Raw genomic sequence first — 24,714 nt, 5'->3', positions numbered from 1 at the left:
TTTCAGTTGTTGTAGTTTATCAGTTTATGCTTTGATATTTGATTATCTGATTTTCGGTGAAGACTGATTCACCCCCCCCCTCTCAGTCCTTCTTGATTGTTGATAACAATTGGTATCAGAGCTAGATTCTTCAACATAAGCTTAATTGCTTGAAGAGATCTGGGATGGCATAGCAAGGTATTCTTTTCAAGAAGGACAATCTGAGGTTTGATGGAAACAACTATACTGTGTGGAAGAATCAGATGGAGGTGCACTTGAAATGTCTTGGAGAATATTATTGGAAGATTACTAAGAATGTCTATGTTGTTCCTCAGAATGGACCATCCACTCCTGATGAAGTTAAGGAAGTTGAATATAATATTAGAGAGAAGGAAGCATTACTCAATGCCCTCTTATTCTGAAAATGTAATGGAACTTCAGACCGCACATGAGAACTGGTGAAGCTTGAAATCCTGTATGAAGGTGATAGTCAAGTGAAAGTTGATAAGTTGCAGAGCTTGAAAGGAAAGTATGAGACATTGAAGATGGGAGATGATGAGAACATACATTCATACATGGATAAGGTGAATCATTTTGTCCTTGGTATCAGGAATATCAGTGTAAAGATTGAGGAAGATGAGATTATTGCTAAGGTGTTCAGATCCTTACCTCCTGCTTACAAACATAAGGTTGTTGCTATAGATGAGATCCAGAGTGTAACTACAGTAACAAGAGATACGTTGGTTGGAAAACTTGTTGCATTTGAGCTAAGAGAATTTGGAGAATCACATGGAAAGTCTGAGACAACATTTAAAGCATCAATATCTATCTCTGATAAGAAAAATTATGATCCTGATGAGTACTGGATATCCAGGTATGAAAGAGAAAGAAGAGATTGTAGAGCAAGAGAGAGAACTTGGTGAGCTTGAAGCATTGATTTCCCGGAGATTGCCTAAAGGTGTCGGTAAGTATGATGGAAAGTTGCCTTTGAAATGTTTTACTTGCAATAAGATAGGGCATTTGTCTTGTAGATGTCCGGGGAGAATAGCTAAGTATGACATACATGATAAGTTTGATAAGTATGATAGGAATGATAGATATGAGAAGCATGACAAGTATGATAAGCCTTATAAGTCTAACCGGAAGTTTAGGAACTATAAGAACTATTATTATGTTGCAGATGAAGGTGTTACAAATGAAGAATCAGAGGGAGATGAAGTTGTGTTTATTGTCATTAAGGAATATGAGCATGTGCTTATTGATTCCACTAGTTGTTCTATTGAAGAAAAAGATTTGGCTTCTAAAGTTGAAGAAAAGAGTGTATGGGTGATTGACAATAGTTGTTCACATCATATGACTAGTGATAAAGGCAAATTTGTAAGTATGGAAAAGTATGGTGGTGGAATAGTCAAATTTAGAGATGGCAAAGCCTGTGTAATATGTGGGAGAGGTTCTATTTCTTTTGATGGTAAACATAACACTTATGATGTCTTGTATGTTGAAGGTTTGAGGCATAATCTTTTGAGTGTTGGACAGATGGTTGACAAGGGTTATGATCTGCAATTCAAGGATGGTAAATGTAAAATCTCGAATGCCTTTGGTATAGAGATTGCATCTGGCACTAAGATTGAAGGCAACATTTTTCATTTGAATGCAAGTGAGAAAAGTTTTTTGATTGCTAAGATAGATGAGAATTGGTTATGGCATAGAAGGGCATGTCATGTAAACTTTGATTCTCTTATCAAGATTAGTTCTACACATGTTGTTAGAGATATGCCTAAGATTGTCAAACATGTTAATCCGGTATATAAGGAATGTCAGTTGGGTAAGAAAACAAGAATTTATTTCAAGAACAAATGGTATACATCAGATGGATTGTTGGATCTTGTGCATACTGACCTATGTGAAACTACAAATGTTAGAAGTGTGCCGGGTGATAGATACTTTATGTTGCTAATTGATGATTATTCCAGGATGATGTGGGTTGTCTTTTTTAAGGAGAAATCAGAAGCATTTGAGAAATTCAAGCTAAAGTTGAAACAGAGTTCGGATTGAAGTTGAAGTGTTTGAGATTTGATAGAGGTGGAGAATTTTGTTCTGGTGAGTTCAATTCTTTCTGTGAGATACATGGAATCAGAAGACATCTTTCTGCTCCTAGAACCCCACAACAGAATGGAGTTGTTGAAAGGAAGAACCGTATTGTTTTGGATGCTGCAAGGACTATGTTGATTGAAGGAAATGTTCCAAAGATCTACTAGAGAGAATCCATTAGCACTACAGTCTACACATTTAACAGAGTTCACATCAAAGGTGATATCGGTGAGACCTCTTATGAGCTTTGGTTTGGTCATGTTCCTACTGTGAAATATTTCAAAGTTTTTGGTAGCAAATGTTATATCAAGAGATATGGGTATATTGGAAGGTTTGATGCTAGAAGTGATGAAGGTATCTTTTTGGGATATTCCACAAAGAGTAAAGTCTACCATTGCTATAACAAGAGACTAAGAAAGATTATTGAGAGTGCATGTGTGAAGGTATATGAGAACCTTGGAAAGGAGATCAGAGCTTATGATGAAGGTCAATATGATATTTTAGCTCCTATTCAGCCCAAAGGACCTAAGCAGAATGATCTGGTAGAGACAGAGACTGTTAATTTGGATGTTGTTGATGATGGTGATGATATGCAGGAATCTGAGAATCAGAAGACTCCAAGGTATGTTAGATTAAATCACTCTAAGAATCATATTATTGGTGATAAGAATAAAGGTGTGATGAATGGAAGAAGGTTAGATGCAGAAGAGGTATGTTTGATATCCAAAGTTGAACCTAAAGATGTTGTTGAAGCTTGTAAAGATGAGAATTGGATAAGGGTCATGGAAGAAGAATTAGATCAGATTGAGAAGAATAATACTTGGGAACTTGTGCTTGGGCCTAAGGATAAAAATGTTATTGGTACTAAATGGGTTTTGAGAAACAAATTGAATGAAGTCAGTGAAGTGGTCAGAAATAAAGCTAGATTGGTCTGCAAAGGGTATTCATAGAAAGAAGGAATTTATTATGAAGAAAATTTCACTTTGGTTGCCAGAATTGAACTTGTCAGCTTATTACTTGCCTATGCTGCTTATAAAGATTTCATATCATATGGATATCAAATCTGCATTTTTGAATGGTGATCTAGAAGAAGAAGTCTACATTGAACAACCTGATTGATTTTTTGTGTCGGATGATGGTGATATGGTATGCAAGTTGAAGAAAGAACTTTATGGATTAAAACAAGCTCCTAGAGCATGGTATGCTAGATTGGATAAATACTTGTTGAAATTAGGATTCACTAAAGGTGTTGTTGATAGTAATCTGTGGTTTAAAAATGAAAATAAAAATATTCTGATTGTTGAAATCTTTGTTGATGACATTATTTTTGGTGGTGATGATGATATGAGTATGAATTTTGTTGGTGATATGTAAAAGAAATTTGAAATGTCTATGATTGGTGAGATGAGATTTTTCTTAAGTTTGCAGATTGCATAGACAGAGAAAGGTATCTTTATATCTCAAACTAAGTATGTGAAGGAATTGTTGAAGAAGTTTGGACTAGATGATTCCAAACCGGTTGGAACTCCTATGGTGAGTAGTTGTAAATTGTCTAAAAACGATGAATCTCCTAAAGCTAATCAAAGTTTGTACAGATCTATGGTTGGTGGACTATTATATCTTACTCAGACTAGACCTGATATTATGCATGTTGTATGTATGGCTGCTAGATATCAAGCCGATCCGAAGGAAAGTCATGTTACTGTTGTTAGAATAATATTCAGATATCTAAAGGGAACTGTGGATTATGGCTTATGGTATCCTAAGAAAGATGATTTCATGTTATGTGCTTACACTGATGTAGATTGGGTAGGTGATGCAGATGACCAGAAGAGTACTACCAGTGGAGCATTCCTTTTGGGTAATAAGTTGGTTTCATGGGCTAGCAAGAAACAAGACTTGGTATCTTTATCTACTGTTGAAGCTAAATACATTGGTGCTGCTAGTAATTACACTCAGATAGTTTGGATGAAACAAATGTTGAAAGATATCAAAATTATTTATGACGAGCCTACTATTATATACTATGATAATTTCAGTGCTATAAACATGTCAAAGAATATGGTACAACATTCAAAGACTAAGCATATATTAATCAAATACAATTACTTGAAGGAGCAAGTCAGTGAACAAAACATGAAGCTGGAATATGTATCTACAAAGGAACAACTTGTTGATATTTTTACTAAGTCTTTGCCTTCAGATACATTTGTCTATTTGAGAGATAAGCTAGGGGTAACCACCCCTCCTGATGAGAACTAGATGCATTGAATTGCATCAATCCAGTGCATTTCAGAGCCTTATTTTTTTAATTCAGATTCATGTGTTATTGTTGCTCCTCTGATGGAGTAGTCTGTTGATTTGGTTATGACAGGTTCATGTTTCTGTGTTTTGGTGGAGAGAGATATGTGTTTGGTTTTCTATTTTTGGAGAGCTTTGGCATTGTTGTCAAAGGGGGAGAGATCATGTGAAAAATTGCATTATCTATCATGATCTTAGGGGGAGTCTGTTGGTGATATCTTCTTTCTTTGCATTGACTTTTTTTCACATTTGACTTTTTTTCACATTCATATGTTGCCATCAATGCCAAAGGGGGAGATTGTTGAGTTGTTGAGCTGTTGAGAGATTGTTGTAGTCTGTTGGATTTGGTTGATGGACTTGGATATGTTTTTGTCATTGATGCCAGCATATTCCTGTGAGTTTTTCCGATGAGCTTGTGAAGATTTTCTGATCCGGTTTGTTGTTCTTTGGTTACCGGTTCCTAGTGTTTCTATCGGTATTCCCTCCTGTATATTCTGGTATGATCAGATCTTGTGCTGAGACTTTGGGATGGTTCTTGGGATGATCTTGTGTATCTTCATTTTAGATGGTTTGTGATTTGGTAATCGGAAAGTTATCTTTCTTCGTGATAGTTGTTGTTTGGTTGTGTTCTTGAGCTTTGAGACATTGACCAATGAAGATTTGATTTGAGGTGTTGGTGCAACTGTTCCAGATGATTTTAACGTGTTTTATGGTGTCTCCTAATCGTGTCCTATTTGTCCGCATTGATCCTTGTGTGAGTTTTGGTGATTTCTATCAATCGGTGATGATTTTGAGTGTTTCTGGTGGTGTAACGTGTTGCGGTTGATCTTGGCATGATTTCCAATGGATATGATTGTTTGGAAATTTGAATTATGTGAATGTTATGTAATGTAAATCATAATATTGGTCCGTTGGTTGATCTTTGTATCATGTAATATAATTTTTGTATTTATGAGCTAAGGGTAGAGGATTTAGCCGACCTTGCTATCAAGGTTGATGATTTGTATATATAGGTGATATACCTATGTAATTTAGTAGTTGATGTGATGTTTGCATTATCAAAGAGAGTTGTATATGCGAAAAAGAGATCTATCATTCGATGAAACGTTGTGGTGAGATCGGTGTTGTAGAGAAGATAATTGTGTTTAACCGAAACTGTTATCAAGCATATGTAGATGCTACTATTGCAGTTCATTTCTTATGGATTGTAGTCCGATTCATTTTGTAAGTCAGTGAGACTTCCCAAAGGGTTGGAGCCTTTCGGGCATACATCTTTTGGCAGTGAACCTAGACAATGTGCCTAAATGCATGTGCATTCCCCACTGAAATATTTTCACATACTACTGTAGAGTATCATCTTATTGTGGGTAGGTTCCCACCATGGTTTTTCACTTAACCGGGTTTTCCACGTCAAAAATATTGGTGTTGTGTGTTTTGTTGTTCATTTGCTTATCTTTCAGTTGTTGCAGTTTATCAGTTTATGCTTTGATATTTGATTACTTGATTTTCAGTGAAGACTGATTCACCCCCCCCTCTCAGTCTTCCTTCTTGATTACTGCTAACAATAGAAAGAGGGATAACTTTTTTTCTAGGACATCGAGGAAATCTTTTGTAACTTGTTTGGGTTATCCAGTGACACCCAAATCAAGAGAGCGATTGCCCTCCTAACCGGGGGAGAAAAGTTATGGTGCAGAGCTCGAGTTGCTGACAAGGTCGTTGGTAAGCTCGTGGGAGCTATCAAAACCTGGCAAGTTTGAAGGCGGTGCTCCAAATGCATTTCCACCCTGGCAGCTTGGACTGGATAGTCCGAGCTCAATACAACGAGCTCAAGCATACTGGAAAGATTCACGATTACGTGCATGCCTTCCAGATGATTGATCTCGAAACACTTAAGTTGTACAACTTTGAAAATCTCTATCTGTTCATGCGAAATTTACAGTAGTGGTCTCAAACAAAGCTGTGAAGATAGAATGTGCAAACTTTAGCTTAAGTCATTATCGTTGCAGAATGCTTGTTGGATTACAAGGGTGATGCTACTCGAGGGTTTGGTGGTTCCAAATCCGATGGTGTGGAAAAACACAAGAATTTTCGTTCCAAGAATCAACAGAGTCAAAATGCCCCGTATGCTAAAAAGAAGTGCAATAATGGCCCAAAGAATCAGAGAAGAAAGAAAAGAATTGTTTCATCTGTGGGCATCATGATCACTGGGCGAGGGAGTGCCCAGAATGGCAAAGAGTGAATGCCACCCTCGCACAAGATCATTCCATTCTTGAAGTGGGTATCCTGCAAATGTTGAATATAGCGCATCAATCACCTTCTGGTAGAGCGGATCCTGATCCAGCAACTCGACATGAGCTATGCTTTGTCGAATCTTTCTTTGGTTCGACAAAAGTCTTGGCCATGGTCGATACTAGTGCAACGCATAATTAAATTTCTATTAAAAAGGCAAAGTCACTTAATTTGTCAATGAAGGAGGGTGCGAGGTCTTTTAAGTCAGATAATGGACTTGCACAGAAGTGCTTGGGGGATATTTTTGGTGCTATCATGAGGGTTGGTGTGTGGTAAGGCCCTGTGGTTCTTGTTGCTATTAAGATATCGTATTTTGATCTCATCTTGGGGAAGGAATTCATAAGGCAATCTTATGCGGTCCTTACTCGTCACCTACGTTGTGTGATTTTTATGAATCCGCGCAAGCCGAGTATGGTAGGCACCATCAAGGTTCCCCAAGTGAATCAGATGGTGAGTGCTATGTCTCTTGGTCGCGCAGCCCGAAAAGATACAGATGATCTTTACATCATTGCATTACTTGGTGAGTGGGACAAGGATGGTGAACCTTTGTCTTCTGATCAAGTTGTGGTGAAGGAAGTTCTTAATGCTTATCAACACGTGTTGCCAGAACGCCTTTCGAAAGGGATTCCTCCTTGGCACTATGTGGATCATCGCATAGATCTCAAGCCTAGAGCTTCTCCGCCTGCGCGTCCACCATACAGATTGTCTGGTCCTGAAATGAAAGAATTAAAAAAAGTTGGCGGAGTTGGTTAAAGAGGGTTATATGCGCCCTTCTAGATCACCTTGAGCTGCCCCAGTTCTCCTTCAAAAAAGAAGGATGGTTCCTTACGACTATGAGTGGATTTTAGAGCTCTTAACAAGATGCCCCTAATTGCATACAGTTTTGATCAGTTGTTCAAGGTGAGGTGTTTCACAAACTTGGATCTTCCCCAAGTTTATTATCCGATCCAGATTGCTGCTAGTGACAAAGAGAAGATGGCTATAACGACTCGCTATGGTTCCTACAAGTTCTTGGTGATGCCTTTCGGCCTCACTAACGCTCCAACTACATTCAGCACTATGATGAATGATGTGTCTAGGAGCATGTTGGATCGGTGCGTCATGGTCTACCTCGATGACATCTTGATCTATAGCAACTTGCTGAAGGAACATAAGCAACATTTGGTCAAAGTATTATAGTTGCTGAGACAAAATTTGTTGTATGTCAAGCAGGAAAAGTGTTCTTTCGCTCAGATTGAGATCAAGTTCTTGGGTCATATTGTTGGACATGGTTTCTTGAAACTGGATCATGAGAAGCTAAGATCGATTCAAGAATGGGAGTGGAAGTGAAATGTACATGAGGTACGCCAGTTCCCTGGTTTGCCCAACTATTATAGAAAGTTTGTGGCGGGTTACTCCAAGATTGCTAGTCTGTTGATAGACTTGCTGAAGAAGGATAGAGGATGGAAATGGGGTCCCAAACAACAAGATCCTTTTCAACATTGAAGGAAAAGTTGGTAGCTGAACCTGTCTTGGTGTTGCCAAAATATGGTGAGCCTTTTGAAGTTCACACTAATGCCTTGGATTTTGCCATTTGACATGTGCTAATGCAGAACGGACACCCAGTAACCTATGAGTCACGAAAGCTAAAAGATTGAGAGCATAATTATTTTGTACATGAGAAAGAGATGATTGCCATAGTCCATTGATTGAGGACTTGGCAACACTATTTGTTGGGATCACACTTTGTGGTGATGATTGACAATGTGAGTTCCACCTATTTCAAGACTCAAGAAAAATTGACTCTGAAGCAGGCAAGGTGGAAAGAGTTCTTGGCTGAATTCGATTTCGACCTGTTGTATAATTTGGGGAAGCACAATGTTGTAGCCGATGCTTTGAGTCGCAAGCCTCAGCTGCATGCCCTTGGGAGTGAATCTAGGTTGAGTACTTCTCAAGTGGGAGTTGCAGAGCATGTTTTGGAGCGGATCAAGGAAGGCTTGTAAAATGACTTGCAATCTCATCAGATTGTGTTGCAAGTGAAGGCAGGTCATACTCGTCGCTTTTATCTGCAAGATGGAGTGCTCTATTTCACGGGAAATTGAGGTTACATGCCAAAGTGGAAGGATTTGCGAAAGGAGATTTTGTGTGTCCCCCATGACTTGCTCTGGGCAGGTCACCCTAGGTAGAAAAGAACGTTGCCTCTATTAGAAAGAGGGTTTTACTGACCAAATATGAGGGAGGATGTGGACATTTACGTCTGCACCTGCATCATGTGCCAGCAAGATAAGGTGACGATGCAGCTTTCGAGTGAACTTTTGTAGCCTCTCACAGTTCCTGTGCACCCTTAGGCCAGCATTAGTATAGAATTCATCACACAACTTCTCGAGCTGAAAGGGTTTTCTAGTATCATGGTGGTTGTTGATTAGTTTTCAATGTTGTTTTTGTCCCTTGCAAGTCACCCTACACAATCGAACTTACTACAGAGCTCTTTTTGAACAATGTGGTTAAGTATTGGGAAATCTCGTTGAGCATTGTGTCAGATCGTGATCCAATGTTTACTTCAAATTTTTGGTCTGGACTATTTCAGTTGGTCGGAACGAAACCCTTGATGTCTACGAGTTATCATCCTTAGATGGATGGGCAAACTGAAAGAATCAATTCCATTTTGGAAGATTGCTTCCGCATTTTTGTCCATGCGGATCAAAAGAATTGTCTGAGCTTCCTTGATGTGGCTCAGTATAGTTATAACATGCAGAAGTCAGGTTCAAGACGGTTCTCTTAATTTGAGTTGGCTACTAGCCAACAACCCCTCGCCACACACAATCTATTGGGTGGTTATAGAGGTGCGAGTTTGGATGCTAACGAATATGTGAAGCAATTCATAGAGCGGATGGACTTAGCTAGGTATAACGTGACTAAGGCGACTGAGCGGATGAAGAAGTATGTTGATGCAAACAGAAGGTTGGTTGAGTTTGAAGTGGTTGGTAAGGTATTGCTCAAGATGGACCCGCAGTAGTTTAATAGGCCTAAAGGATTAAGTGCATACATGGTTTGAAGGTGGGATGGGTCATTCGAAGTGGTGCAAAAGATTGGGAAGGTAGCTTACAAGTTGAATTTAAAGGTGCACCTAGTCTTTCATGTGAGTCAGTTGAGGAGACATTACACTTGTTCTGATGACCCTATCTGAAATGTGTCAATGTGTGGCCCAAGTAATGTGATTGAAAAACCTGACTTGGAAATAGAGAAAGTGTTAGCGATGAGAAGTCATGGTTATGGTGTGAAGTCGAATAAGGAGTTCTTGGTTTGGTGGAAAGGTAAGTAGGAAAAGGAAGCAAAGTGGGAGTGTGCTAAGTTTTGTGGCATCATGAGGAGAAAGTGCTTGAGTTCCTGCAAGGGAGCTCATCCCGACCAAACTAAGTCGAGCAGAAGTGCCCTTGCGCTAAGATGCTTTTACTAGGAGAAGGAGCAGAGTGTTGGCACAAAGGGCGTCGCCTGATCTAGGTGGGGGAGAATGTATGAGGTTGTCGCAATGAGACCTCAAAATGCATTAACACTATTGAGCTTGACAAGTCCGAGCAGTCTGACTTGACTGGCTAACTTGTCTGACTTATTCCAGAACTCCCTGAATCAGTCTGAATGAAAACTGGCTCAGCAGATCTCGTCGAAGGCGGATCCCAGGGTGTGCAACGGCCCAAAATTGCCCGAAGTTCCGACTAAGTGGATAATGTTGTTGAGTTAGAATGACGGTTGCCAAGGATGAAAGAATGCCTCAGACAAACCTCGCAAGCCCCAAGAAAAGCGGAGCGGTGCTGGGCAAGAGGGCGACTCACTTCCGCCCAATGTGCAGAAGTCGTATTCTTATTGGAGCGCCTTATGCAGGCCGAGCTAGAGTCTGAGTCGCTCGATTCTGATTCGACCTGTGCGTGCATGGGTTTTCTCAGTCATCTGATGCAAATGTGTTTCTTCGAGGTTTGGAGTGCGGATTCCATAAAAGCAGATGCCTTCACTCTTTCAAAAGCATCGAGTCAATGTGAGAGCGGATGAGTTATGAGAGTTCTTGAGTGCATGTAATATTTTGTGTGTAATTGATTCTAAGGGGAATCTTGGGAATTCAAGTTGAGAGACTTGTTGCAAAGGGTTTTTAGGCAAGGCTTAGACACCATGGGGGTTTAACTTTGTATAGTCTTGTTTACGTTGGTAGGCATTTTCGGCAGAGTCCGACCTACCATGCGATCTGGAAGTTGCATTGTTAATTCTTAGTGTTCTGATTAATGGAAAATGAACTTCTTGGCCCTCAATTATGTGTCATGGAAATTCTTTATGTGTTTCTTGTGCTGGTTTGGCTAAGTAGGATTTATTTAATGCTTTTCCGAGTCCGTTGGTATTTTGAGTCAATCACTTACATTGTTTGTCAATCCGTTCTTTTTATTGTGCATAATTGTAGTCTGGCGAGGCATAGTCGGATTCGGGCACTCCTTATATCCGCATTGGGCAAGTTGGGAGAATAAGTTTGTGCCAAAGGTGGATTGCAGAGTGCAACCCCCTTACAGTTGGTATCAGAGCGCTTAAGTTTGTCTGTGCATTGAGTCCTTGTTTTGCAAGATGTCGTCCATTGATGAATAGTCTGAGCGCGGCGAGCAAGAGAATCCAGGCAATGAGCCTCCTGCAAGTTTGTGTTCTGGTCAAGGCAATGAGGTGCACCATCATAGGACTTGAACCTGAGTTTGTGACCTTGAAAGGTGCTTACAGACCATAAAGGGATGCAATTTTGACAATCACACCACCAATCTTGAGGCTAGCTATAGCGAAGTCACAAAGAATACAAATGATGGCCTTGAAGCAATTGCAAAGCTGCGTGAAGATATTTAGTTTCTCAAAGACAGTCATTCCCTTCACCAAACTTTGCTCACTTAGGCTGGTATGCAAGGTTTTGAAAAACTTGCACTATTGGTTGAGCCATATGATGGAAAGCGAGATGACAAGGCGTTAGATATCTTTTTCTAGGACATTGAGGAAATAGTTTCTAACTTGCCTGGGTTATCCAATGAGGCCCAAATCAAGAAAGTGGTTGACCTTTTAATAGGTGGAGCAAAGTTGTGCTGGAGAGCTCGAGCCACTAACAAGGTCGCTGGTAAGCCCCTAGGAGATATAAAAAACCTGGCAAGATTTGAAGGAGATGCTCCAAATGCAATTCCACCCTGGCAGCTCGAAATAGGTAGTCTGAGATCAATTCAATGAGCTTAAGCATACTGGAAAGATTCACGATTACATGCACACCTTCCAAATGCTTGACCTTGAAGCACCTAAGTTGTCCAACTTTGAAAGGCTCTATGTGTTCATGGGGAATTTGCAGCAGTGGGATCAAAAAGAGCTGCAAAGACAGAATGTGCAAACTTTGGCTCAAGCCATTGTTGTTGTAGAACACTTGTTGGATTACAAGGGTGATGTTGCTCGAGGGTTTGGTGGTTCCAAAGCTAATGGTGTGGAAAAACGCAAGAATTTTTGTTCCAATAATTAGGAGTTGGAATGCCCCGTATGTTAAAAAGAAGCACAATAATGGCCCAAAGAATCAGAATAATCTACCTCCTAAGTCGGATCGCCCTACGACAAAGGAGAAGAAAGAAAATAATTGTTTTATCTGTGGGCATCTTGATCATAGGGCGAGGGAGTGCCCAGAATGGAAAAGAGTGAATGTCGCCCTTGCACAAGATCATTCCATTCCTGAAGTGGGTATCTTGCAAATGTTGAATACAGTGCGTGAATCACCTTCTAGTAGTGCAGAGCCTGATCCAGTAGCTCGACATGAGCTATAATTTGTAAAATCTTTCTTTGGTTCGACAAAAGTCTTGGCCATGGTCGATACTAGTGCAACACATGATTATATTTTTGTGAAAAAGGCAAAGTCGCTTAATTTGTTGTTGAAGGAGGGTAGGAGGTCTTTTAAGTCAATTAATGGACATGCACAGAAGTGCCTGGGGGATGTTTCTAGCGCTATCATGAAGGTTGGTACATGGCAAGGCCTTGTTGATCTTGTCACTATTGAGATGTCGGATTTGATCTCATTTTGGGAAGGAATTCATAACGCAATCTTATGCAGTCCTTTCTCCTCACCTACGCTTTGTGATTTTTATGGATCCACGCAAGCTGAGCATGGTAGGCGCCATCAAGGTTCCCAAAGTGAATCGGATGGTGAGTGTTATGTATCTTGGCCACACAACCCGAAAAGATACAGATGAGATTTGCGTCACAACATTACTTGGTGAGTGGGATGAGTATGGTGAACATCCGTCTTCTAATCAAGTTGCGGTGAAGGAAGTTCTTGATGCTTATAAGGATGAGTTGCCAAAACGCCTTCTGGAAGGGTTTCCTCCTCAGCGCTATGTGGATCATCACATAGAGCTCGTCCGCCTGCGTGCCCGCCATACAGATTGTCTGGTCCCGAAATGCAAGAATTAAAAAAGAAGTTGGCGGAGTTGGTTGAAGCGGGTTATATGCACCCTTCTAGATCACCTTATGCTACCCCAGTGCTCCTTCAGAAAAAAAGGACGGTTTGTTACGACTGTACGCGGAGTTTAGAGCTCTTAACAAAGTCATTGTAAATAATAAGTATATGTTGCCTCTAATTGCAAACAGTTTTAATCGGTTGGCTGAGGTGAGGTATTTCACAAAGTTGGATCTTCGCCAAGGTTATTATCAAATCCGGATTGCTGATAGCGACAAAGAGAAGACAGTTATAACGACTCGCTATGGTTCCTACAAGTTCTTGGTGATGCCTTTCGGCCTCACTAACGCTCCAACCACATTCAGCACTCTAATGAATGATGTGTTTAGAAGCAAACTGGATCGATGCGTCGTGGTTTACCTCGATGACATCTTGACCTACAACAACTCGCTGGAGGAACATAAGCAACATTTGGCCAAAGTCTTATAGTTGCTAAGACAAAATTCGTTGTATGTCAAGCAAGAAAAGTGTTCTTTCGCTCATATTGAGATCCAATTCTTGGGACATATTGTTGGACATGGTTTCTTGAAACCTGATGCTGAGCAGTTGAGAACAATTCAAGAATGGGAGTCGCAGCGAAATGTCCATGAGGTGCACCAGTTCCTTGGTCTGCCCAACTATTACAGAAATTTGTGGCAAGTTACTCCAAGATTGCTAGTCCGCTGACAAACTTGTTGAAGAAAGATAGAGGATGGAAATGGGGTCCCAAACAACAAGATGCTTTTGAAACATTGAAGGAAAAGTTGGTAGCTGAACCTATCTTGGTGTTGCAAAAATATGGTGAGCCTTTTGAAGTTCACACTGATGCCTCAGATTTTGCAATTGGAGATGTGCTAATGCAGTATAGACACCCAATAGCCTACAAACCATGAAAGTTGAATGATCAGTAGCGTAATTATTCTACACATGAGAAAGAGATGACTGCCATAGTCCATTGCTTGAGGACTTGGTGACATTATTTGTTGGGATCACACTCTGTGGTGATGACTGACAATGTGAGCTCCACCTATTTCAAGATTTAGGCAAAATTGACATCGAAGCAGGTAAGGTGGCAAGAGTTTTTGGCGGAATTCAATTTTGACTTATTGTATAATCTGAGGAAGCACAATGTTGTAACCAATGCTTGGAGTCGCAAGAATCAACTGCATACCCTTGGAAGTGAATCTGGGTTGAGTACTTCTCAAGTGGGAATTGCAGAGCATGTTTTGCAACGGATCAAGGAAGGCTTGCAAAATGACTTGCAAGCTCATTAGATTGTGTTGCAAGTGAAGGCAGGTCCTACTCGTCACTTTTATTTGCAAGATGGAGTGCTCTATTTCACGAGAAATTGGGTTTATGTGCTGAGGTGGAAGGATTTGTGAAGGAAGCTTTTGTCTGAGTGCCATGACTCGCTCTGGACAGATCACCCTGGGAAAAAAAGAAAGTTGGCTCTATTGGAAAGAGGGTTTTACTGGCCGAATATGAGGGAGGATGTGGAAAGTTATGTCTGCACCTGCATCACGTGTCAACAAGATAAGGTGGTGACATAGCTTTCGGGTGAAATTTTGTAGCCTCTCCCAGTTCCTGTGCGCCCTTGGGCCAGCATTAGCATAGACTTCATCACAAAACTTCCTAAGGTTAAAGGGTTTTCTAGCATCATGGTGGTTGTCAATCGGTTTTCAAAGTATGTTGTTTTTGTCCCTTGCAAGTCGCCCTGCACAGTAGAACTTACTGCATAACTCTTTTTCAAGAATGTGGTTAAGTATTGGGGAATCCCGTTAAGCATTGTGCCAGATAGTGATCTAAGGTTTACTTCAAATTTCTTGTCTGAACTCTTTTGGTTGGTCAGAACGAAACTCTTGATGTCTACGAGTTATTATCCTTAGACAGATGGACATACCGAAAGAATCAATTCCATTTTGGAAGATTACCTGCGCCATTTTGTCCATGCGGATCAAAAGAACTGGTCGAGCGTGCTTCATGTGGCTCAATACAGTTATAACATGTAGAAGTCGAGTTCAAGTCAATTCTCTTTGTTCGAGTTGGCTATTGGCCAACAACCCCTCGCCTCGCACAGTCTATTGGGTGGTTGCAGAGGTGCGAGTTTGGATGCTGTCGAATATGTGAAGCAATTCACAGAGTGAATGGACATGGCCAGGTATAATCTGACTAAGGCAGTTGAGCTGATGAAGAAGTATGCGGATGTAAATAGAGGGTTGGGTGAGTTTCAAGTGGGTGGTAAGGTGTTGCTCAAGATGGATCCAAAATGGTTTAAGGTGCCTAAAGGTTTGAGTGCATCCATGATTTGAAGGTGTAAAGGATCATTCGAAGTCGTTTAAAATATTGGGAAGGTGGATTACAAGTTGAATTTGCCTCTACATCTAAAGGTGCACCCAGTCTTTCATGTGAGTTAGTTGAGAAGACATTACATTGGTTCTGATGACCCTGTTCGGAATGTGCCAGTGTGTGGCCCAGCTAATGTAATTGACCTACCTGACTTGGAAATAGAGAAAGTGTTGGTGATGAGAAGTCATGGTTATGATGTGAAGTCGTATAAGGAGTTCTTGGTTTGGTGGAAAGGCAAGTCGAAAAAGGAAGCAATGTGGGAGCATGCTAACTCTTTGTGGTGTCATGAGGAGAAAGTGCTCGCGTTCTTGCAAGGGAGCTCATCCCGACCCAACTAAGTCGAGCAGAAGTGCCCTTGCGCTAAGATTCTTTTGATGGGAGCAGGAGTTTAGTGTTGGAGCCGAGGGCGTCGCCTGAATTGGGTGGGGGGGAATGTATGAGGTTGTTGCAATGAGATCTTGAAACGCATTAACACTGTTGAGCTTGACATGTCCAAACAGTCCGACTTGATTGCCTAACTCGTCCGACTTACTCCAGAACATCCTGAATCAGTCGGAATACAACCCAACTCGACGGATCTCGTCGAAGGTGGATCTCTGGGTGCGTAACGGCCTAGAATTACCTAAAGTCCCGACCAAGTGGATAATGTTGCCGAGTTGGAATGACGATTGCCAAGGATGAAAGAATGTCTCAGATGAACCGACCAAAGCCCTAAGAAAAGCAGAGTTGTGTTTGGCAAGAAGGTGACTCACTTCCACCCAATGCGCAGAAGGCGCATTCTTATTGGAGCGCCCTATGTGGCCTGAGCTGGAGTCTGAGCTGCTCAATTGCGATCAGACCTATGCGCGCATGGGTTTTCTCGGCAGTCTGATGTGAATGTGTTTGCTCTAGGTTTGGAGTGAGGATTCCATAAAGGGGGATGCCTTCACTCTTTCTGAGGCACCGAGTCAATGTGAGAGCGAATGAGTTCTAAAAGTTCTCGAGTGCTTGTAATATTTTGTGTAATTTATGATAAGAAGAATCTTGGGAATTTAAGTCGAGTGACTTCCCGCAAAGGGTTTGTAGGAAAGGCTTAGACACCATGCGGGTTTAACTTTGTATAGTCTTCTTTACACTGGTAGGCATTTTCAATGGAGCCCGACTTTCCATGCGATCTACAAGTTGCATTGTAATTCTCAGTGTTCTGATTAATGGATAATGAACTTCTTGACCCTCAATTTTGTGTCGTAAAAATTGTTTGTGCGTTTCTTGTGCTGGTTTGGCTAAGTAGGATTTCTAAAATGATTTTCTGTGTGTTGGTATTCCGAGTCAATCTCTTGCATTGTTTGTCGAGTCGTGCTTTTTATTGTGCATTATTGTAGTATGGTGAAGCTTAGTCGGATTCGGGCGCTCCTCATATCCACATTGGGCGAGTTGGGCGACGAAGTTTGTGCTAAAGGCATGTTGCAGAGTGTAGCCCCCTTACAATTGGTATCAAAGCGCTTAAGTTTGTTTGTGCATTGAGTCCTTGTTTTGCAAGGTGTTGTTCATTGATGAAGAGTCTGAGCGCGGCGAGGAAGAGAATCCAAGAGATGAGTCTCTTAGTGGAGTGTGTTCTAGTCGAGGCGATCAGGTGCACCATCACAGGACTCAAACCCGGGTTTGCAACCTTGAATGGCGCTTACAGACCATAGAGGGATGTGATTTTGACAATCGTACCACCAATCTTGAGGCTGGCTATAGCAAAGTCACAGAGAACACAAATGATGCCCTTGAAGCGATTGCAAAGATCTGTGAAGATATTTAGTTTCTCAAAGACGGCCATGCCCTTCACCACACTCTGCTCACTCAGGCTGGTACACAAGATTTTGCAAAACCTACACTGTTGGTTAAGCCATATGATGGAAAGCAAGATGACAAGGCATTAGATAACTATTTTTGGGACATCGAGGAATGTTTTCTAACTTGCCTGGGTTATCCGATGAGGCCCAAATCAAGAAAGCAGTTGCCCTCCTAATTGGGGGAGCAAAGTTGTGGTGGAGAGCTCGAGTCGCTGACAAGGCTGCTGGTAAGCTCATGGGAGATATCAAAACCTGACATGATTTGAAGGCAGCACTCCAAATGCAGTTCTGCCCTAGCATCTCAGAATGGGTAGTTTGAGCTCAGTTCGACGAGCTCAAGCATACTGGAAAGATTCACAATTATGTGCATGCCTTCCAGATGCTTGATCTTGAAGCACCTAAGTTGTCTGACTTCGAAACTCTCTATCTGTTCAGGAGGAATTTGTAGTAGTGGGCTCAAATAGAGCTGCAAAGATAGAATGTGAAAACTTTGGCTCAAGCTATTGCCATTGCAGAATGCTTGTTGGATTACAAGGGTGATGCTACTCAAGGGTTTGGTGGTTCCAAATCCGATGGTGTGGAAAAACTAAAGAATTTTTGTTCCAAGAATTAGGAGAGTCGGAATGCCCCATATGCTAAAAATAAGCGCAATAATGGCCCAAAGAATCAGAATAATCTGCCTCCTAAGTCGGACCGCCCTACGACAAAGGAGAAGAAAGAAAATAATTGTTTCATCTATGGGTGTCCTGATCATTGGGCAAGGGAGTGCCCAGAACGACAAAGAGTGAATGTCGCCCTTGCACAAGATCATTCCATTCTTGAAGAGGGTATCCTACAAATGTTGAATACAATACGTGTATCACCTTCTGGTAGTGCGGAGCCTGATCCAGCAACTCGACATGAGCTATACTTTGTCAAATCTTGGTCATGGTCGATACTTGTGCAACGCATAATTACATTATGTTAAAAAGGCAAAGTCAATTAATCTGTCGCTAAAGGAGGGCATGAGGTCTTTTAAGTCAATTAATGGACCTGCACAAAATTGCTTGGGGGATGTTTCTACCGCTATCATGAGGATTGGTGTGTGGCAATGCTCTGTGGATCAAGTCGCTATTGAGGTGTCAGATTTTGATCTCATCTTGGGGCACGAATTCATAAGGCAATCTTATGTAATCCTTGCTCCTCACCTACGTTGTGTAATTTTTATGGATCCACGCAAGCCGTGTATGGTAGGCACCATCAACGTTCCCCAAGTGAATCGGATGTTGGGTGCTATGTCTCTTGGTCGCGCAACCCGAAAAGATATGGATGAGATTTTCGTCGCTGCATTACTTGGTGAGTGGGACGAGGACAACGAACCTCCATCTTCCGATCAAGTTGCGGTGAAGGAAGTTCTTGATGCTTATCAAGACATGTTGCCAGAATGCCTACCGAAAGGGCTTGTACTCGGTGCTATGTGGATCATCACATAGAGCTCGAGCTTGAAGCTTGTCTGCCTGCGCGTCCACCATACAGATTGTCTGGTCCCAATATGCAAGAATTAAAAAAGCAATTGGCAGAGTTTGGTTGAAGCGGCTTATATGCCTCCTTCTAGATCACCTTATGTTGCCCTGGTGCTCTTTGAGAAAAAGGATGGTTCGTTATGAGTGTATGCAGATTTTAGAGCTCTTAACAAGCTCACTGTAAAGAATAAGTATCTGTTGGCTCTAATTGCAGGAAAAATTGATCAGTTGGCTAAGGCGAGGTATTTCACGAAGTTGGATATTCACCAAGGTTATTATCAGATCCGGATTGCTACTAGTGACAGAGAGAAGACGGCTATAACAACTCTCTATGGTTCCTATGAGTTCTTGGTGATGCCTTTCGTCCTCACTAATGCTCCAGTTACATTCAGCACTCTGATGAATGATGTGTTTAGGAGCTTGTTGAATCGGTGCGTCGTGGTTTACCTCGATGACATCTTGATCTACAACAACTCGTTGGAGGAACATAAGCAACATTTGGCCAAAGTCTTTGAGTTGTTGAGACAGAATTCCTTGTATGTCAAGCGGGAAAAGTGTTCTTTCGCTCAGACTGAGATCCAATTCTTGGGTCATATTGTTGGACATGGTTTCTTGAAACCGGATCCTGAGAAGTTGGGAGCAATTCAAGAATGGGAGCCGCTGCGAAATGTCCATGAGGTGAGCCAGTTCCTTGGTCTAGCCAACTATTGCAGAAAGTTCGTGGTGGGTTACTCCAAGATTGCTAGTTCGCTGACAGACTTGCTGAAGAAGGATAGAAGATTGAAATGGGGTCCCAAACAGAAAGATACTTTTGAAAACATTGAAGGAAAAGCTAATAGTTGAACATGTCTTGGTGTTGCCAAAATATGGTGAGCCTTTTGAAGTTCACACCGATGCCTCGAATTTTGCCATTGGAGGTGTGCTAATGCAGAACGGACACCTAGTAGCCTACGAGTCGTGAAAGTTGAATGGTCAAGAGCGTAATTATTCTGCATATGAGAAAGAGATGACTGCCATAGTCCATTGCTTTAGGACTTGGTGACACTATTTGTTGGGATCGCACTTTGTGGTGATGATTGACAATGTGAGCTCCACCTATTTCAAGACTCAAGCAAAATTGACTCCGAAGAAGGCAAGGTGGCAAGAGTTCTTGGCGGAATTCAATTTCGACCTGCTATATAATCCGAGGAAGCACAATGTTGTAGCCGATGCTTTGAGTCGCAAGACTCAGTTGCATGCCCTTGGGAGTGAATCTGGGTTGAGTACTTCTCAAGCGGGTGTTGCGGAGCATGTTTTGGAACATATCAAGGAAGACTTGCAAGCTCATCAGATTGGGTTGCAAGTGAAGGTGGGTCATACTCGTCGCTTTTATCTGCAAGATGGAATACTCTATTTCATGGGAAATCAAGTTTATGTGTCGAAGTTGAAGGATTTGTGAAGGGAGCTTTCGTCTAAGTGCCATGACTCACTCTAGGCGGGTCACCTTGAGCTGAAAAGAACGTTGGCTCTATTGGAAAGAGGATTTTACTAGCCAAATATGAGGGAGGATGTGGAAAGTTACGTCTGCACCTGCATCACATGCCAATAAGATAAGGCGGTGATGTAGCTTCCGAGTGACCTTTTGTAGCCTCTCTCAGTTCCAGTGCACCCTTGGGCCAGCATTAGCATGGACTTCATCACACAACTTCCTGCGGTGAAAGGGTTTTCTAGTATCATGGTGGTTGTTGATCGGTTTTCAAAGTATGTTGTTTTTGTCCCTTGTAAGTCACCCTGCATAGTCGAACTTACTGCAGAGCTCTTTTTCAAAAAATGTGGTTAAGTATTGGGGAATCCCGTTGAGCATTGTGTCAAATCGTGGTCCAAGGTTTACTTCAAATTTATGGCTTGAACTCTTCCGATTGGTCGGAACGAAACTCTTGATGTCTACGAGTTATCATCCTCAGACGGATGGGCAAACCAAAAGAATCAATTCCATTCTAGAAGATTACCTACACCATTTTGCCCATGCGGATCAAAAGAACTGTCTAAGTTTGCTTGATGTGGCGTAGTACAGTTGTAACATGCAGAAGTTTGGTTCAAGTTAGTTCTCTTCGTTCGAGTTGGCTACTGGCCAATAACCCCTCGCCCCGCACAGTCTATTGGGTGGTTATAGAGGTGCAAGTTTGGATGCTACCGAATATGTGAAGCAATTCAAAGAGCGAATGGACCTGGCCAGGTATAACCTGACTAAAGCAGTCGAGCGGATGAAGAAGTATGTTGATGCAAACATAAGGTTGGTTGAGTTTGAAGTGGTGACAATGTGTTGCTCAAGATGGAATGGACCCGCAGCAGTTTAAGGCACCTAAAGGTTTAAGTGCATCCATGATTCAAAAGTGGGATGGGTCGTTCGAAGTGGTGCAAAAGATTGGGAAGGTGGCTTACAAGTTGAATTTGCCTCTGCATATGAAGGTGCACCTAGTCTTTCATGTGAGTCAATTGAGGAGACATTACGTTGGTTCTAATGAACATGTCTGAAATGGCCCAGCTAATGTAATTGACCGACCTGACTTGGAAATAGAGAAAGTGTTGGCAATGAGAAGTCGTGGTTATGGTGTGAAGTCGTATAAGGAGTTCCTGGTTTGGTGGAAAGGCAAGTCGGAAAAGGAAGCAACGTGGGTGCATGTCGAGTCTTTGTGGCGTCATGAGGAGAAAGTGCTCGAGCTCCTGCAAGGGAGCTCAACCCAGCCCAACTAAGTTTAGCAAAAGTGCCCTTGCGCTAAGATGTTTTTGCTGGGAGCATCAGCAGAGCGCTGGCGCCAAGGGCATTGCTTGAATTGGGTGGGGGAGAATGTATGAGGTTATCGCAATGAGACCTCGAAATGCATTAACACTGTTGAGCTTGATGAGTCCGAACAGTCCGACTTGACAGCCTAACTCGTCTAACTTACTCCTGAACTTCCCGAATCAGTCTGAATGCAACCCGACTTGGTGGATCTCGTTGGAGGCGGATCTCTTGGTGTGCAATGGCCCAGAATTGCCTGAAGTCCCGACCAAGTGGATAATGTTGCCGAGTTGGAATGACAGTTGTCGAGGATGAAAGAATGCCTCAGATGAACCGACCAAGCCCCGAGAAAAGCGGAGTGGTACTAGGCAAGAAGGCGACTCACTTCCACTCGATGTGCAGAGGGCGTATTCTTATTGGAGCGCTTTATATGGGCCGAGCTGGAGTTTGAGCCGCTCGATTGCGATCCGACCTATGCACGCATGGGTTTTCGTAGCCATCCGATGCGATTGTGTTTCTTCTGGGTTTGGAGTGCGAATTCCATAAAGGCGGATGTCTTCACTCTTTCTGAGGCACCAAGTCAATGTGAGAGCGATGAGTTCTGAGAGTTCTTGAGTGCTTGTAACATTTCGTGTATAATTTCTAAGAAGGGGAATCTTGGGAATTCAAGTCGAGTGACTTGCTGCAAAGGGTTTGTAGGCAAGAATTAGACGGTTTAACTTTGTGTAGTCTTGTTTACGCTGGTAAGCTTTCTCGGCGTAGCCAGACCTACCATGCGATTTGGAAGTTGCATTGTAATTCTCAGTGTTCTGATTAATGGATAATGAACTTCTTGGCCCTCAATTTTGTGTCATGGAAATTCTTTGTGAGTTTCTTGTGCTAGTTTGGGTAAGTAGGATTTCTTTAATGCTTTTCTGAGTGTGTTGGTATTCTGAGTCAATATCTTGCATTGTTTGTTGAGTCGTGCTTTTTGATGTGGATAATTGTAGTTTGGTGAGGCATAGTCGGATTTGGACGCTCCTCGTATCCACATTGGACGAGTTGGGCGACGAAGTCTACGCCGAAGGCGGGTTGCAGAGTGCAGCCCCTTTACAACATCTACCTTTTTAATCTTTAGTTGCTTCCATGCAGTGTAATACAACTTTTTAATTGCAAAGCGTTTCAAACTAAGTAGCGGATTCCATCAGTTGGTTGGATTTTCACGAATAACAGCTGGATTAGAATACTCATCACAAAAAAAATCCTCTATATTAACATACGTTTCTCTTGTTTCTGGTTGTTGATATGCATTGTAATAGATTTTTGTAATTGCAGACAGTTAATGAAGCCTGGTTGCCATCTATCACAATAAAAAATTATAATTGAAAATTCCTTTATATAGCATTCATTTCTATAATTTTGGTTATTGACATGCATGCTAATACAAATTTGTAATTGCAGATGGTTACAAATCAACTAGTATATCCCACTAATTGGTTGAATTTGGTTTGAGCTTTACAGTTTAGAGCCTGTATCTCATTAAACCTGCAGGTGGCAACTAGGCATTTAATTTTGCCAAAGTTAACATCAGATGTTCTTATTTTCTACAGAGTCAATAAATGAACCTGGATGGATGTAAGTCATTTGCTTAGTGACTTATGAAGGGAACTTTTTAGGCATTCACAACATACGGAATTTCAATAAACAACTTGCATTAGATGTGGAAAACAAAAGAAAATTCAGGAACATGAAACATGAGACTGTTGCTGCTTTGTTCTTTTGATGTGCAGCAAAACATTAAATAGAACCCATGGAAAACTAATGAGATGAGCAATTTTAGCGTCATCATCATCACGACAAACTCTCTTGCCCCAGTAACTTGGATGGTACGTTACGTAATACCAAGCAGATGCCTTGGCCAGTTTTTTGGTACCTCCACAAACATCATTATAACTGTCTTCAAGATCAAACCACCCTCTGGCTTCTTTTTTCAGAGATTTCACAGCTGACATAATGGTTTCTCTAACATATCCATACCTTTTATTACTGCCCACGAAGTTTGACATACTCTCGATGTTTCCACTTATGATTTCTGCTTCATTTTTTATGCCATAATGATCCATCAATGCGGCCAATCTGGAGTCATACCTAGCCTTGTATTCAAAGGCTTTCTCAAGATATCTCTCATATCCCAACACTTCCAAATCTTTGTCGTATGCCTTCTCTGCAAAATAGGGGTTGGAGTTCTGTGGAGCAGCTTCACTGACGGATCTGTAAAGTTTACCAAGTACTCTTGTTGATTCATATGTTTCCTTATCCTCTTTTTCCATAAAATCTGGGTATCTTTTAGGATGTAACTCGGGAGGGATTTCGGCAGCAACTCCAGTCTTGGCAAAGTCGACTGCTGTGGAATGGAGCTCGGCTAACTGTAGGCATTTGTGACTTCGTGCCATGTCAGGCTCTTGATCCGCAAATGCAAGATGAGAGTTAGCTATAATTCCTAAGGTGTCATTGACAATGTGATTTGCAAAATGCTCTTGCATATCCTGCATCATTGGAGGACAAATATTAGACATGATGCAATCTCTAAAAAACATCACAACTACGTGGATTTTTCTCTGACGAGATGCAGCATTTGAATGGGTTAAAGGAGTTAAAAGCAAAAATCCCAAAACCCAAAAAAAATTGCACACAAAAAGAACACATATTTTCTGATACCTTAACAAAGACCCTGGTCTTTTCGTTTGGATCTATAAGCTGAATAATCCAAGTTTTCGATAAAATAAAAATCAAATTCGGATTTAATTCGACTTAAAAAAGAAAAAATGGGAAGTTTTCTTTTCTTGAAAAAGTCAGTCACCATCATAAGTTTATCGCGCATATACTACAATTATTACATACTAGGGACTCCTGGTTATCCACTTAAATTCAGAAAACATGTCAAAGGGTGCTGATACTTTTAATACTTTTACCTTCGAGAGACGGAGAAGCTTCTTTCAATGACCAAAACAGGTAGAAAAGAAAAAGGAACCGGTATAAATGCTTGTCCTCATAAATACAACTCTATGTTATTTAAAATCCTAGCAAATCTAATAGCATACAGGTATAGAGAAACTATTTTTGATGCAACATGCACTTTCAAATAACCTGTTCCTAACGCACCTATGAGTTGATCTCCTTTATGTG

General features: G+C 41.4%; 1 protein-coding gene and 1 long non-coding RNA gene across 2 annotated transcripts in view; one reads left to right on the top strand and one right to left on the bottom strand.

Moving 5' to 3' along the window:
- Positions 1-18,696: 18,696 nt before the first annotated feature.
- LOC131045251 (uncharacterized) lies at positions 18,697-22,925 on the top strand. The gene is made up of 2 exons (XR_009105786.2): positions 18,697-22,437; positions 22,539-22,925. It is a non-coding gene; the product is annotated as an uncharacterized LOC131045251 (long non-coding RNA).
- A 255-nt stretch (positions 22,926-23,180) lies between these two features.
- LOC131045250 (RNA-dependent RNA polymerase 1) overlaps positions 23,181-24,714 on the bottom strand; it is an 84,750-nt gene continuing 83,216 nt past the window's right edge. Inside the window, exon 4 of the mRNA XM_057978802.2 lies at positions 23,181-24,074. Within this exon, the coding sequence (XP_057834785.1) occupies positions 23,268-24,074 (807 nt within the window). The 3' untranslated portion in view covers positions 23,181-23,267. The remainder of the gene's footprint in view (positions 24,075-24,714) is intronic.

The sequence above is a fragment of the Cryptomeria japonica genome, chromosome 2 (genome assembly GCF_030272615.1).
Source record: "Cryptomeria japonica chromosome 2, Sugi_1.0, whole genome shotgun sequence".
NCBI classification, from domain to species: Eukaryota; Viridiplantae; Streptophyta; class Pinopsida; order Cupressales; family Cupressaceae; genus Cryptomeria; species Cryptomeria japonica.
This window is presented reverse-complemented; position numbering and strand designations above follow the sequence as displayed.